The sequence below is a fragment of the Leucoraja erinacea genome, chromosome 13 (genome assembly GCF_028641065.1).
Source record: "Leucoraja erinacea ecotype New England chromosome 13, Leri_hhj_1, whole genome shotgun sequence".
NCBI lineage: Eukaryota > Metazoa > Chordata > Chondrichthyes > Rajiformes > Rajidae > Leucoraja > Leucoraja erinaceus.
Window position 1 is genome coordinate 29,676,096 of NC_073389.1, and position 15,015 is coordinate 29,691,110.

The following is a 15,015-nucleotide window of genomic DNA, read 5'->3' on the forward strand; positions in this document are numbered from 1 at the left end:
ACTTCCGTCAGGTGTCCCCTCAACCTCAGGTGTTCTGGAGAACACATTGCAAGTTTGTTCAACCTCTCTTTGCAGCTAGTACCCCCGAATCCAGGCAGCCGCCTGGTAAACCAGTTCAGCACCCTCTCCAAAGACTCCACATCCATCTTGGAATGGAGAAACCAGAACTGCATGCAATGCACCAAATGCAGTCTAACTACAGTTTTATAGAGCTGCATCATGACTTCCTGACTCTTAAAGCCCTGTCCCACGGTACGAGTACATTCCAAGAGCCCTCCCGAGTTTGCCCTGATTCGAACTCGGAGATTTACGGTAATGGCCACTCGTTGGTACGCGGGGCTCTCGTGGACATTTTTCAACATGTTGAAAAATCTTCACGAGTCTTCCCGTGCTTACCTGCCGTTGTTAGCGAGTTAGCAGCACAACCCAGAACTATTTTCAAAGATGTGTTAGAATTGCACAAATCCTACAAATAAAATAATCGGAAGAGAAAATTATGAATATTGTAATTCAAAATGAAATTACTGAAGGTTTTAGGTAAAATATTACAAACCATTGTATACTAGTAAGTACAGACTCTGTAGGCCTTCAACCTATAATCCTATCATTGTAACTTCAGGGGTCCAAATGACAATTAAATTGACTCTTGACTCTTGATTTGTTCACAAAACAACTCTCTCTGACACTGTGCAGTCTGCAGTTCACTTGCAAGCTGTCTTTAACTGTAAATATTATTCACTCTTTAATCTAGAAAATTGTGGGCAGTATTTACTCTGCCAACTCCGTAGGTTGTGGAGCAGTTCTGTCTGCTGCTCCATGACAGTTGTTCCCTCTCCCCTGAACCCACCTTATTTTAGAATCCAAAAACCACACAACCTTCCCTTTAGACCGTAAAATCTTCATCCTTTTTGCCTGCTGCAAGACCATGAATCATCCAATCTGTCAACGGTTGTTGTACAACTATTAACACAACAAAGTTGCTTTGGGAAATGAGGGGAGAGGATTTTGAGTTTATTGGTGCTGTCAAAGCATCAATGAGCTTTTCCTGCTGGTGTTTACATTTTCAAATGCCTGTTGTGGACAGACCCAACAAAGTGGAGCCAGATTGTTATTAACGCAACAATTTGTTACGTGTTGTCAACAAGACCTCAGCAGGCATCTGTTGCTCCCCCGGTCATGTCTCGGTACAGAACATTCTGAAAAGGGAAGGATAACAGCCAGCGGTCGTAGTACATGTGGTTCCTGCCACATAAATAGAAAGAAGGAAGAATTCTTGCAGAGAGACACAGGGAGGTGACAGAAGGTTAATCTTGGGTCTACTCCCTGTCCGTGGGCTAGTGATGGTAGAATAGGATAGATGTTTGTCTGGTTGAAGTGCAGTTGCAGATTTAGGCACTTGGATCATTGGGGTCGTTACTGGGGTAGATGGGACTTGTACCAGAATGGCAAGTTACAATTAAACTGGAAAAGGGACCAATATTTGCACAAGGTGGTTTGCTCATAGAAAGGTTTAGACTAATTTGGTTTGGGAAACTTAGCAGCTGTGTGGCAGGGGAGATTTTGACCAAAATGTAGGAGATAACTTAAGGAAGACCAGTGGGCAGAGCAGTCAAAGGAGCATGGGACACCTGAGAGGATCAATTGCACTTTAATGCAAGGGACCTCACTGGTAAGCCTGGTAGATCTAGAGTGTGGATCAGCACTTGGAATAATAATATTATTGCAATCACAAAAATGTAGCTGAATGGACAGGACCAAACCAGGTGGCGTCATAGACAGTGAAGAAGATTACCAAGAATCACAGTGGGATCTTGACCAGCTGGTTAAGTGGGCAAAGGAATGGCAAATGCAGTTCAATTCAGAAAAGTGTGAGGTGTTGCATTTTGGGAAGTCAAACCAGGACAGGACCTTAACAGTGCATGGTAGTGCCCTGGGTAAAACAGGGACCTAGGGGCACATAGTTCCCTGAAGGTGGTGTCAGAGATATACAGGTTGATGAAGAAGGTTTTTGGTACACTGGCCTTTATCTGTAAGCTGGGATGTTATGTTACAGTTGCACAAGACAGTGGTGACACCCGATTTGGAGTATTGTGTTCAATTTTGATGGCCTTGCAATGTGAAAGATCCTATTAAGATGAAAAGAGTGCAAACAAGATTTATGAGGATGTTGCCAGGATTCCAGGAACTGAGCTATAGGGAGAGGATGGGCGAGCTAAGACTTTATTCCATAGAGCATAGGAGACTGTGTGGACCTTATAGTGGTATATTAAAACATAAGGGGCATAGATAGGGTGAAGGCATTGTCTTTTTCTAGGGTTAGGGAATCAAGAACTAGAAAACATTGCTTTAAGGTGATAAGGGAACCCGAGGGGCAACTTTTTGCACAAATGGTAGGGCACATACGGGACGAGCTGCCATGGGGTTGAGACAAATACAATAACAACTTTTAAAGACATTTGGATTGGTACAAGGATAGGAAAGGGTTTGAGGTATGTGAGTCAAACATGGGCAAATGGGACTAGGTTAGATGGGCAACTTGGTTGGTATGTACGTGTTGGGCCAAGGGGCTTGTTTTTATACAGTATGAATCTATGACTGGCATTTAACGTTCCAAGGTTTAGAAATTTCAGACATGACGTGTGTGATTTCCAAAGAGGATTGGAGAATTCAATTATTGATTAGGGAGAATAGTTGTAGAGAGGATATCCTGGAGGGATCATCCAATGCGGCTACCTACGTAGGAATAACACAGGAATAAAAGAGAGTTATCACAATGCAGGGGTTGTACTATAGGCTTCCAGTAGTAGAGGAACAAATATGTAAGCAAATCACGGAAGGATGCAGAGCAATAGAGTTATATTAGTGGGGGATTTTAACTTTCCCAATATTTACTGGGAATGGTTTAGTGCAAGTGGCCTAGATGAGACAACATTTGTTAAGAGTTTTTTGAGACATAATTGTTGAGTAATATAACACACATACTCACGGATCTGGTACAATGGTATTTACTGAGTAACGTGTACAACACACTACAGCATGTTACTTCAACCATGCAGCAGCACTGACTAACAGCACATGTCGAGTTGCAATAATATGAATGGTGTGGTAATAGGCGGAGCTTATAAAACACCACATTGGTTAGGAAGTAAAATAACCAATCCACATCTTTCCTTGCAGGAATAAAAAGTGAAACACATCTACAATAAGTGATTATATGTATAAGCACGTTACTAAGTGCTGACTGACTAAGAATGGAACTAAAACGTTAATAGCGCACACAAGGAAGTTCAGATGGTTCACACAAAGTCCCTGTATCTAAGGGGTGGCCTCCAAACACATAGAAGTATGAAGGAAATAGGGATAGGGATAGGGAGAGAGTATGTAGTCCCATTGCTGGAGGGGTCGAGATGAGGAAGGGAGTGATGAGGTGTGGAATGGAGAGCTGGGGCAGCAGCAGAGGCAGGTTCAATGGCAGCGTTCGGAACGGTGCTGGGTAGGTGCCTGAAAGGGAGGAATCTACAGGCAGAGAATGAGGTGAGATGGAGAGACTGGGAGAAGATGGAGGAGTGGAACCAGTAAAATTGCTCTTATGCACTCAATGGGTCAAAAGGCTTTCTGAGCTGTAACCATCCACAATGCATTCAATTTGCAAACTTGATATCTCACATGAGCCAAAGCTGAGCTTTGTCCCCTGAATCCCACTGAGACTGTCACCTTCACTGTCCCATCTTCTGTGTGCATTGCCATCACAGGTTCCCTGCATCTGAAGTCATTATCCACACCTACCTCCATCCACTCCAATGCTCTCCTGGCTGGTCTTCCTCCCACCACCCTTCACTCAGGCAGTCCACCCATTTCTATCTTGTCCAACATGTGGCGGTGTGGGATTCTCCCTCAGCCATGGCATCAGTGGGGGAACATGGATCCTAGTCACTCCTCTGCTACCTGATCAACATTGCTCATATTTAAGAACATTGGAGAGGAGGAGGGCATACCATCCCATTCAATGGCCTTGGCAACTTTCTGACAGGTCATCGCAACTCTTGTGGACCAGAAAACGTCCCACCTCAGCCCTGATTGTGTTGAATAGTTTAGCTTTTCCCATGCGTCTGGATGAGGATTCAAATTATTCCCAGCCAGCTGTCAGGAATAATTCCTCCTCCTCCTGGACACATGGATGATTCCCTATGCCGAGACAGTTCCAGACTCCCCACACTCTTCACAGTATCCATCCTGTCCAACTCCCCAGAGTCTTAAACCATTCGATATTAAATCATCTCTGTATCAAAACCCATGAATTTATTTTCCTTCATTTTCAAATTGTCATGGTTTCCCAGTGGCATCTTCTGGGTGGCACAATGCTATATCTTCTTTCAGCGAATCTGTTAGATATCCCACAGCTCCTTCATCCCACAGTGAGTGGCAGCATCTTCGCAGGGCCAGATCCCAAACTCTGGAATTCTTTCCCAGAACCTCTTAGCTTCAAGTCTTTGGCTCTTGTTTAAAATCTCCGGCCTCTCTCCTATACTCAACTGTTACTTGAAATAATATAAAATTATAAAATTCACTCAATTAAAGACCTGATTGCTATTATTGTCTATTGCAGTAACATGCTCAAACTAGGCAAGTCTAAACCATGGACAGAAGCTCTTTGGGAAATAACTGGAGAGACCAGAATGAACTCTACAGCTCTGCTGGAATATTTCAGCCCCTTATACACCTGGCTGAAGGAAGATAATATGAAGAATGGAAGAGAGGTTGGTTGGGACACCCAATGGAGCCCATGTAAGTGAAGTGGTTAGTAATACAAGTCTCAACACAATATTGTGTGTGGCTGTTATCTCTACAGTTCTCTTTTCTGACTTGACAGGGCTTGTGCAAGCAGTGGGTGTTGGGGAGCGGGGTTGGGGGTACAAGTGCAGGACCCCCAGAACCTATTAGAAATTGCTGTTCAATGTTGGGTGTTAGGAAGAGTGTCAAAGAGGGGCTATGGTTGGAGATTGGGGGTTTGTGAATCTGGAGGCTATGGAATGAAGGGCTCCAGAGGAAACAAGGATCATTCTGGGAAGCAAATGATGGTTGATGGGATGGGGGAGCTCATGGCCAAGCAGATATTAGAGAGGTTGGGGGTTAGAAAGTCGACATTAAGTATAATGTTCTTCATGGAAATGGTGGCCTGTTTCTATGTTGTATGACTCCACGACTCTTTTTGTCTATGCCAATAACGGCAGCATCTTGACAACAGGTTTAAAGGGGCAAGTTTGATGTTGCAAGATTGGGAGAGGTAAAGAAATTGGGAGGGCAATTTGTAGTGACAGGATCAAGGGAATTTGACGGAGCAATGGGAAGTCACAATTAGTGGAGATTTCTATGAATGTGAGATGAAGCCTGGTTAATGAAGTGGAGACAGCTTTAGAAGGAGAACTCAGCTCTCTCTAAATGTAAATATAGCGAATGTTTACAACAAAATACGGGTTTCAGACTTTATATTTTCAGTTCTTTTCCAAATTAGATTGTCAGACAATTTCTGCCCTCCTTTTTCAGATATAAAAGATTCCATTAAAGTGCGGATCAGTCTGGTGGCAGCCCTTGGAGAAAATGCCGTAAGATTGATTTTCTGAACAGTTCCAAAAATTGTACCATGCATCAGCAAACCGTGTTCCAAATATTAATGATGCCATTGGCTCTCCAGGGTTCGGTTCTGTGTGAAAACTTGAGCTGCAGGCTGGTTAATTAAAATGATTTAGTGAGGGAATGGTAAATGGCAAGGTTTGGATGTGTGGGGAGATACTGCGCCAGCAATTCAGCTTACAAAAGTAACAAACAATAATTTGCCGATCAAAATGAGAAAATAACATTTTGCAAACCTAATTCAATACCCATGCTACAATAAATAAAAGGAGAGAATGCTGGGACAGGCAGCATCTGTGGAGGGAGGAACAGAGCCAGCGTTACAGGTCAATGATCCTCTATCAGACCCCATTGGTCATATTGGTTTATGATTGTCACGCTTACTGAAACGCAATCCTGGGTGGGCGGCGCAACTCACGTCGCAGCGGCCTCTGCAGTCCGTGTCTTTTTTTTCTTCGTTTTTAATTTTTTGTCTCGTCTGAATGTACTTTTTATTTTTATTTTTTAACTGGGTATGCGTGTGGGGGGGCGGGGAAACTTTTAAAATCTTTTCCCTGTAAGGAGAACCCGACCTTTTCTCTGTCGGGTCTCCATTGTCGTTGTGGGCCTAGTACCGTGAAGCGGCCTCCAACCGGAACGACCTTGGGCTCCAGTCGTGGAGCCTGCGGACCTACTTACCAGCTGGCCAAGTTCGGAGCAGGAGGAGCTGTGGTGACGAGCTGTTGCGACCCAACCCCGGAGATTCGGAGGCTCCAGCCGCAGGTCTGGTGGACGGTGACACCGGGAGCCCGCGGGTCCCTGCTGGGAGACCGCTTTTCAGGGCTTCCGCAATGGCGACTTCTCCCGCCCGAGTTGCGGGGTTGAAAATTACCTGGGGCGGGGCCTTACATCATCGCCCGGCGCGGCTTTAAATGGCCGCGGGACTTGTTAGCGCCCGCCGGGGCTCCAATACCAAGACCCGGAGCGTGGCCTTGCATCGCCCGGCGCGGCTTTAATTGCCGCAGGACTTATTTACCATCGCCCGCCAGGGGCTTTGACTCTGACATCGGGAGGAGAATGAGGAGTGCAGGGGAGAGATACGACTTTGCCTTCCATCACAGCGAGGAGGTGAAGCGCTGTGATGGATGTTTGTGTAAATTGTGTTGTGTTTTGGTTCTTTTTCTTGTGTGTATGACTGCAGAAACCAAATTTCGTTTGAACCTCAATGAACCTCAATGAGGTTCAAATGACAACAAATAAATTGTATTGTATTGTATTGTATTGTATGCGGCAAATAATTTTGGCGACACCATGTTCTAAGCATTTCCACCATACTCTGTTTTTTTTGCACATTTCCAACATATGCAATTCTTTAATTTTCCAGCTCTCTCAGTAATCTGTTTACTTGTCTGCTCCCTGCATCTTTGAACACTTTCCTTCATGCTCTGGCAATACTTCCCTGCATTTTGTCAAGGGTTAACTCTTGTGTGGGTCGAGACCCTTCATCAGACTGAGAGTCAGGGGAATTGTGTGCTCTACAATTTCCTTGATCATTATTATTTTTTGCATATCTTTCATTCATTTGTCCTGTGTACCTTCTGTATCTCTTGTTTCCCCTTTCTCCTGACTCTCCGTCTGAAGAAGGGTCTCGACCCAAAACATCATCTATTCCTTTTCTCCAGAGATGTTGCCTGACCCACTGAATTACTCCAGGTTTTTGTGCCTTGCTTTAATGTCTCACACACCAGGTGGCAGTACTGACTATGTGGAGCATCTTTGGTCCTGTTTGAGAGTATATCAAGATTCAAGATTCAAGATTCAAGAGAGTTTATTGTCATGTGTCCCTGATAGGACAATGAAATTCGTGCTTTGATTCAGCACAACAGAACTTAGTAGGCATTGACTACAAAACAGATCAGTGTGTCCACGTACCATTATATAAATATATACACACATGAATAAATAAACTGATGAAGTGCAAATAACAGATAATGGGCTATTAATGTTCAGAGTTTTGTCCGAGCCAAGTTTAATAGCCTGATGGCTGTGGGGAAGTAGCTATTCCTGGTCGTTGCAGTCTTCAGGCTCCTGTATCTTCTACCTGAAGGTACCAGGGGCCACAGTCTTAGAATAAAGGGGAGGCCATTTAGGACTGAGGTGAGAAAAAACTTTTTCACCCAGAGAGTTGTGAATTTGTGAAATTCTCTGCCACAGAGGGCAGTGGAGGCCAAATCACTGGATGGATTTAAGAGAGAGTTAGATAGAGCTCTAGGGGCTGGTGGAGTCAAGGGATATGGGGAGAAGGCAGGTACGGGTTATTGATATGGGGACGATCAGCCATGATCACAATGAATGGCGGTGCTGGCTCGAAGGGCCGAATGGCCTTCTCCCGCACCTATTTTCTATGTTTCTATGTTTGTGACTGATATTTGCATTTCCACCCTAACCATCTACATCTACCTTATCTGTGCCTCTCATAATGTTATCATCGTCGGCGGTCACTTGAAACGAGTATGACTGTCCTCTTTTGGGACAATCCCTGTGTGTGACTTTGTTTAATGTGGGGAAATGGGTGCACAGACAACCACTACACAGTTCTTGACAGATCTGGGTCAGGATCCAGTGGCATAACGATTGGGGACCCTTTTCTGCTGCAGCCTTCATCCGCCTTCCCAGCCGTTGTGATGCTCCACTAAAGTCAGCCATCATCCTCCGTCTGTTCCACCGTTAAGGTCTTGGTTGGATTGCTCTTTGTCAGGGACCTCCACCTCGACCTTATCGCCATGGGTGGTCCTACTAGGAGCATAGCTCTAGACGGCATCGCTATCAGGATCTCAGGACCACACAAGCTTCTCCACCACGACAAGGTCACCCCTCAGCCTCGGATGATCCAGGGAAAGCAATCCAAATTTGTCCAACCCCTCCTTATAGCTAATACCATCCAATCCAGGCAAATCCTAGTAAATCTAGTATCTGTCTGAAGCCTCCACATTTGTCCTGTAATGGGGTGACCAGAAGAGCCAAAACTCCCATTCCTGCGCATTGGAGTTGCTGTCAGGATATTGGCTCATCTGTAGAGATTTGTTAGAGTATTCAGACTCATGCTAAAGCACTTTAAAATCGCTTTTCAGTAAAAATCATTTATTAGTTCTTTATAAATATAGTGCTATGATTGATATGTTTAGTTCCGACATTAATTTTTTGCTTGCTCCACTATATCATTGCAAGGGTGAGAGGAGAATGCTAACAATGCAATGTAATTTGATTTCAGTACACATGGGACGCAAGTGAAAAATATTTTTTCCAATCAACAGTGGCATTTTCAATGAGAAAATACTGGAAAGAATTTAAAGCTCAGCAAGTCAACTTTGTGTAAGTTACTTTTCTGTTTCTTTATATCACCCTTAATTAAACTGTAGAATTCGCTACAGTGTACATTTTAAACCAGATAATCCATATGAATGCCTATGGTGCTGGCATAAACAATGCAGCACAAGTCCAACTGTTCTACTAATCAAGTCAAGATTAATGTCATATGCACCAGTATGGTGAAGTCAAGGGACAATGAAAATCTGCTTGTAGCAGCATCACAGGCACACAGCCACATACATCAATTCAAGAAGATATTGAAAAGGAAAGGACTGCAAAATACAAGGTATCAGTGCAAAAATACACAATTAAAAAACAAGTTATGGTCATGTAACAGGTAGTCTGTAGCATTCTCTTGCTCAGGTAAGATTAGGGTTGTGCAGGTCAGTTAAAAAACTCGATTGTAGGAAAGTAACTGTTCCTGAACCTGGTGGCGTGGGACTTCAGGCTTCGTTACCTCCTGCCGATGGTAGCAAAATGAAGAGGGGATGGTGGGAATCCTTGATGACTGATGTCGCCTTGTTCAGGAAGCATCTCATGTAGGTGCTTTCGATGGTGGTGAGGACTATACCCAAAATGGACCAGGCTGCGTCCACTACTCCCTGCAAACTCTTGCGTTCCTGCGCATTGGAGTTGCCAAACCACGATGTAGCCAGTCAAGATACTTTCCACGGTTCATCTGTGGAAGTTGGTGAGAGTATTCAGACTCATGCGAAATCACTTAAGATTTCTAAGAACGGAGATGCGCTGGTGTTCCTTCTTCATGATTACATCTGAGCATGGGACTGGTCATCCAAGATGCTAAAGCCCAGGAATTTGAAGCTGCTACAAGGATGATTATGGAGCTACATAGTTACAGGCACATAGTGGCATTTAACATAGAGTTAGTACTGTTGCCTCGCTGCTCCAGTGGGCTGAAATCAAATCAGTGGATCAATGGATTTGGTGAAACCAACTGGCAATCCCCCTTCCGGACTCAGAAAAGCAGGCTGTAAATCCAGGCAAATGGATGAACGGTCCAACTCATGAAGAAGTCATTTACCTAAACACATAGAAAGCTTAGATTGGGGAGAAAGAATCACAATCACTCTGGCTGTTGATGCATGGATGGATGAAGATGCTGACCAGCCCTGGGAAAGATTGCAGGGTTAACACAGTTACACAAAATAAATAAAAAAGTGAAAAAACTCTGGATAGACTGCAAAGACTGTGGATAACAACATAAGGTCACACAGAAAGCAAAACTGCACTTGAATCAAACTGTAAATTCCATGGGAGAACAAATGAAAATATGAGATGAAATTACAAAGGAAGAGTGAAAGGAGCAAAATCTAAATAGCCGGACTGTGCGTGGTGGTGGGAGTTTGTGAGCACTGTGCTATTCGTTGTATGTAGTAGGTTCCAGAGGAGTGAAGTTCCTCCACCATCCAGCTCTATGTCCAGAAACAGAAGGGTCCATCACAGGGTGGAGAGGCCATGTGAACTGTGGCTCATCCCAGTGGTCCACCAGATGGAAGAAACAACCCTGAGCGTTGAAAGTAATTAAAAGCATCTTCCAAAAAGAAGCAAAACAGACCTAATCCAAATGTGCTCAGAATGTTTTGCTGAAGCGCTTGGATGCCTTGAGTGAAAATGACAAAGAAAAATTGAATCGAAAGTTCAGGAGATGGAGCAGAATGGTGCAATGTCCAAAGTCATTGCAATCATGCACTGGGTAAACTCCACTGCGAGGAGAGAGGCACCTAATGGGTAGGGATTGATGTGAACTGAAAAGACTTGAATCAGATGCCACCAGTATCCAACCAACTCTGGAAGCAAGCACACCAGCAGTGGCCGAGGACAAGGTGTTATGGAGATGTTGGATAATGGCAAATGTCAGGACCAGAATTTCCTTGAGAGAGCAAAAAGGGCCAGGAAGGCTAGGCTTAATTATCAGCTAATAGATAGATACCTCTGTTGAGGGGGTTTGGAGCAGTTCTAATGCAAGATGGCAATGCATAGTTAGTTTATTATTGTCACGTGATACAGTGGGTAGGTCAGCAGTGCTCATGTATGGTCCCGTTCTGGTAAATTGGCATATGTGTCCTCCGTCCGTGCCCGCAGTCCCACACACAAGCTCACACATTCCCAGGACATGGAGACTCCTCTGTAGTATGCCTGGTGTCAGTCTTTGAGTGTGTGCTTTGACAGGTTGCCATTGCCGTAGCCTCTTCACAAAGTCCCAGATGTTTGAGGAATTTGCAACACTTCCACCTCTCATCTGAGGGTTTAACAATGATACTTCAGGCAAGGATTTATGTTCAAGCCTCCACAAAGCTGCATGAACATACACCTTCAGACTCCATGCTGGGTGGATTACAAAATGAGCAATACCCCGATTTGAACCCTGCTTTTGATCAGAGCAGATTAATGGATAATTGCACAATGTTCCTGCCTCCTGTTTGTATATAATCCAAAGGTTTCAAAGGTCTTTTATTATCACGTGTACCAATTAAGGCATATGCGAATTACCATAGAGCCATACTTAAAAAAAGCAACAAGACACACAACTACATAAAAATTAACATAAACATCCACCACAAATATGAAGTTGGTATATCCTTTTTTGCGTGTTTTTTTATAATAGAGCAAGTGTTTCTCTTTCTTTCTTTCTTTTCTAGGGTCTATTTCTTAACTTTCTTCTCTAACTCTTTCTCTAATGGGCTTTTTTTTCCCAACACTTTCTCGCACTATCACGACTCTTTCTCACTTTCTTTACTTCCTTTATTTCTATCTTTCTCAAAGCTCAAAAAATGAAGGGGTACAACAAATGTAATAAGATATGTGTCGCTTGTACTACTGTGACTTAAGGATAAAGGGGAAATCCTTTAAAACCGAGATGAGAAGCACTTTTTTCACACAGAGAGTGGTGAATCTCTGGAACTCTCTGCCACAGAGGGGAGTTGAGGCCAGTTCATTGGCTATATTTAAGAGGGAGTTAGATGTGGCCCTTGTGGCTAAGGGGATCAGGGGGTATGGAGAGAAGGCAGGTACGGGATACTGAGTTGGATGAACAGCCATGATCATATTGAATGGCGGTGCAGGCTCGAAGGGCCAAATGGCCTACTCCTGCACCTAATTTCTATGTTTCTATGTTTATTGTACTTCTAATAAATAAATTTAAAAAAACATCCACCACAGCGGATTCCCCACATTCCTCACACTAAAGTCTAATCTTCTTCCCTTCATTTTTCTCCCGCGGTTGGGGCTGTCGAGCCAACCGTCGGGGTGATCGAATCTCCCGTGTCGGGGTGACCAGAGACTGCAAGCTCCCCGATGTTAACGTCCACAGGCACATGTGGTAGAGCTAAGAGGTCGATCCCTGGAAAAGCGATCGCAAGCTCTGCGATGTTAAACTCCTGCAGGCTCCCGAAGTGGAGCTCTCAAAGTCAGTCTCCAGCATGATACGTAAAATAATCGCATCTCCGTCGAGGTATGAGATTAGAAAAAGTTTCCCCCAACCCCCACCCGCCCCCTATGTCAAACACGCTAAAGAACACTAAAAACATACATTTACCACATACTAAAAAAACAACAAAGAAGAAAGGGTCAGACAGACTGTTGGCGAGGCAGCCACTGCTGACGCCACCTAGTGTAAATAAATGGGTATTATTGAGAATATGCAGAGAAATGCTACTAATTTGATCCAAGACCTATCTGGATTGGAGCTTCCTCTGATTAATTTACCTTTCCTTTATTTTAACACAGGGCAGAAAATGTTCAGATATTCGAAGAAACAAAAAGGATCTCATTTTTTTTCCGTGTTCTGAACCCAGTGAACATCACAGAAATGATTCCAAAGACTGAGGTGGAGCAAGCTATCAGGTACCTTCTGCAGTAAACAGTAACTCTGAAACAGATATTTAAACATTGACGGCACGCTCTGCAAAATAACTGGCCAGTCCTGCAAGCAAGGATAGCAGTGTGGGAGGGTGGCTTGATAGCAGCTTATCCTTACTTGCAAAGTTCCAACTAAGCATAAACCCAGCAGCTGGCACCCTCTCCCCACTCTCTGACCACAGCCGTGGCCTGCTGCCTTTCCCATTCATCAGGCAACACACAGGCCAAAGAGGCAGAAAATGGGAGAAAGATCAGAATTATGTTCATCTTGTGCACTAAGGAGGATGTGCTTGTTCAAACGTTTGATACCCACACCATCACTTTCATTTTGCTATGTCAAATAAACCATTGAAAACAAGTGATTGAGGAATTTGCTGTGAGGACTTTAATATTTTGCATGAGAAGATTGTGCGGGCTCATTTCAGACTGATATTAAACTACCTAAATGTTGAATTCTCCAATTTCAGGTAACCCCCCCCCCTTTTCTTCTACCCAGCTTCCCCGCAACTCACACCTTTCTGTCCACTACCTCCAGTTCCTTCTCCCTCCTCCATCTCTTCCATCCGCTCATCTTCCACTCCCCCTCCCCCCTCCCACCCCATTCTTTCTCTTCACTCCCTCACCCATCCTTTCCTCTGGTTCTACATTTCACTCCCCACCTTCCTTCCCTATCAGACCAGGTGCACACTCTTGTCTTCTCCAATTATCACCTCCTGTCTTGGTTACTATCTCCACCCTTCTGCCCCCCAACCTAATTCATCTGCCTTCCAACCCCTCCTTACCTGATGCACTTGGCAGCTCTTCCCCAACCCTTTCCCTTAGCTCTTTCTACCAGCTATCTCCCCCGTACTCCATCACTGAAGAGGGGTGCTGACCCAAAACGTCATCTGTCAATTTCCCTCCACAGATGCTACCTAACCTGCTGAGTTCCTCCACACTGTCATTGTGAGCAAAGTTGTCAAAGGGATGTCAGTTGATGCCTTTTCTGTGCCAGATCCTCACACCGAAGAAACTTCCTCTTGCTAATCATTATCCATATTTTAAATTAGAAATGTATTACATGTTGCCTAAAATGACTGAGAGTGACTCTACAAATTACTTTTCCATCACAGGAGTAACAGAAATCGATTCAACAAAGCGTTCTTATTAAGTGATGACACACTAGAGTTTGTTGGTATTCCACCCACTTACCCTCCACAGACTGAGGCCCCTGTGACTGTCTGGCTGATCGTGTTTGGAGTTATCATCAGCCTGGTTTGCATTGGACTCATTATCTTGATCGTTACTGGATACAGAGCTCGAAAACAGTGAGTACATGGAAATAGATATCCTTCATTGGACTTCATTAACTCTACCAATTTCCTTCCTGCACACAAATTCACTTGGACCATCTCCAACAGCTTTATCCCCTTTCTTGATCTCACCGTCTCCATCACAGGAGATAGATTATCGTCTGACGTTTATTATAAACCTACTGACTCCCTCAGCTATCTAGACTACACTGCTTTCTACCCTGCCTCCTGCGAAGACTCTATCCCCTATTCCCAATTTACTACTGATTTTCCGTCTACACTGAATCCACGACCAAGGTGTTCCATACCAGGACATCCGAGATGTCATCATTCTTTTATAGATAAGGCCCTTGCACTTGCCTCCTCGGTACCCCGCAGTTCCACTCTTGCTCCCCCTCCTCCCAGTTGCAATAGGGACAGAGTCCCCCCAGTCCTCACCTTTCATCTCATCAGCCGTTGCATACAGCACATGATCCTCTGACATTTTCGCCACCGCCAATGGGATCCCACCACCAGTTACGTCTTCCTATCTCCACCACTTTCTGCTTTCCACAGAGTCCATTCCCTTCGCAACTCCCCACTTAACACATTCCTTCTAACCCAGACCACCCCTTCCCGATACTTCCTCTGCCCAGGGACCCTGACAGTTCTTTCAGGTGAGGCAGAGGTTCACTTGTACCTCCTCCAACCTCATCTACTGTATCTGCTGTTCCAGGTGTAGACTCCCATATATTGGCGAGACGTAGCAATCGCCTGGGCGATTGTTTTGCTGAACACTTTAACTAAGTCCTCCTTGGCCTGCATGATCTCACTTTAACTTCCCTTCCCATTTCCATACTGACCTTTCTGTCCTGGGCCTCTTCCA

At 44.4% G+C, this 15,015-nt stretch overlaps 1 protein-coding gene across 1 annotated transcript in view; it reads left to right on the plus strand.

Moving 5' to 3' along the window:
- Positions 1 to 15,015, plus strand: part of ace2 (angiotensin I converting enzyme 2) — a 51,286-nt gene that overhangs the window by 33,780 nt on the left and 2,491 nt on the right. Inside the window, exons 13-17 of the mRNA XM_055644763.1 lie at positions 4,607 to 4,785; positions 5,545 to 5,603; positions 8,882 to 8,982; positions 12,727 to 12,843; positions 13,971 to 14,165. Of these exons, the coding sequence (XP_055500738.1) occupies positions 4,607 to 4,785; positions 5,545 to 5,603; positions 8,882 to 8,982; positions 12,727 to 12,843; positions 13,971 to 14,165 (651 nt within the window). The remainder of the gene's footprint in view (positions 1 to 4,606; positions 4,786 to 5,544; positions 5,604 to 8,881; positions 8,983 to 12,726; positions 12,844 to 13,970; positions 14,166 to 15,015) is intronic.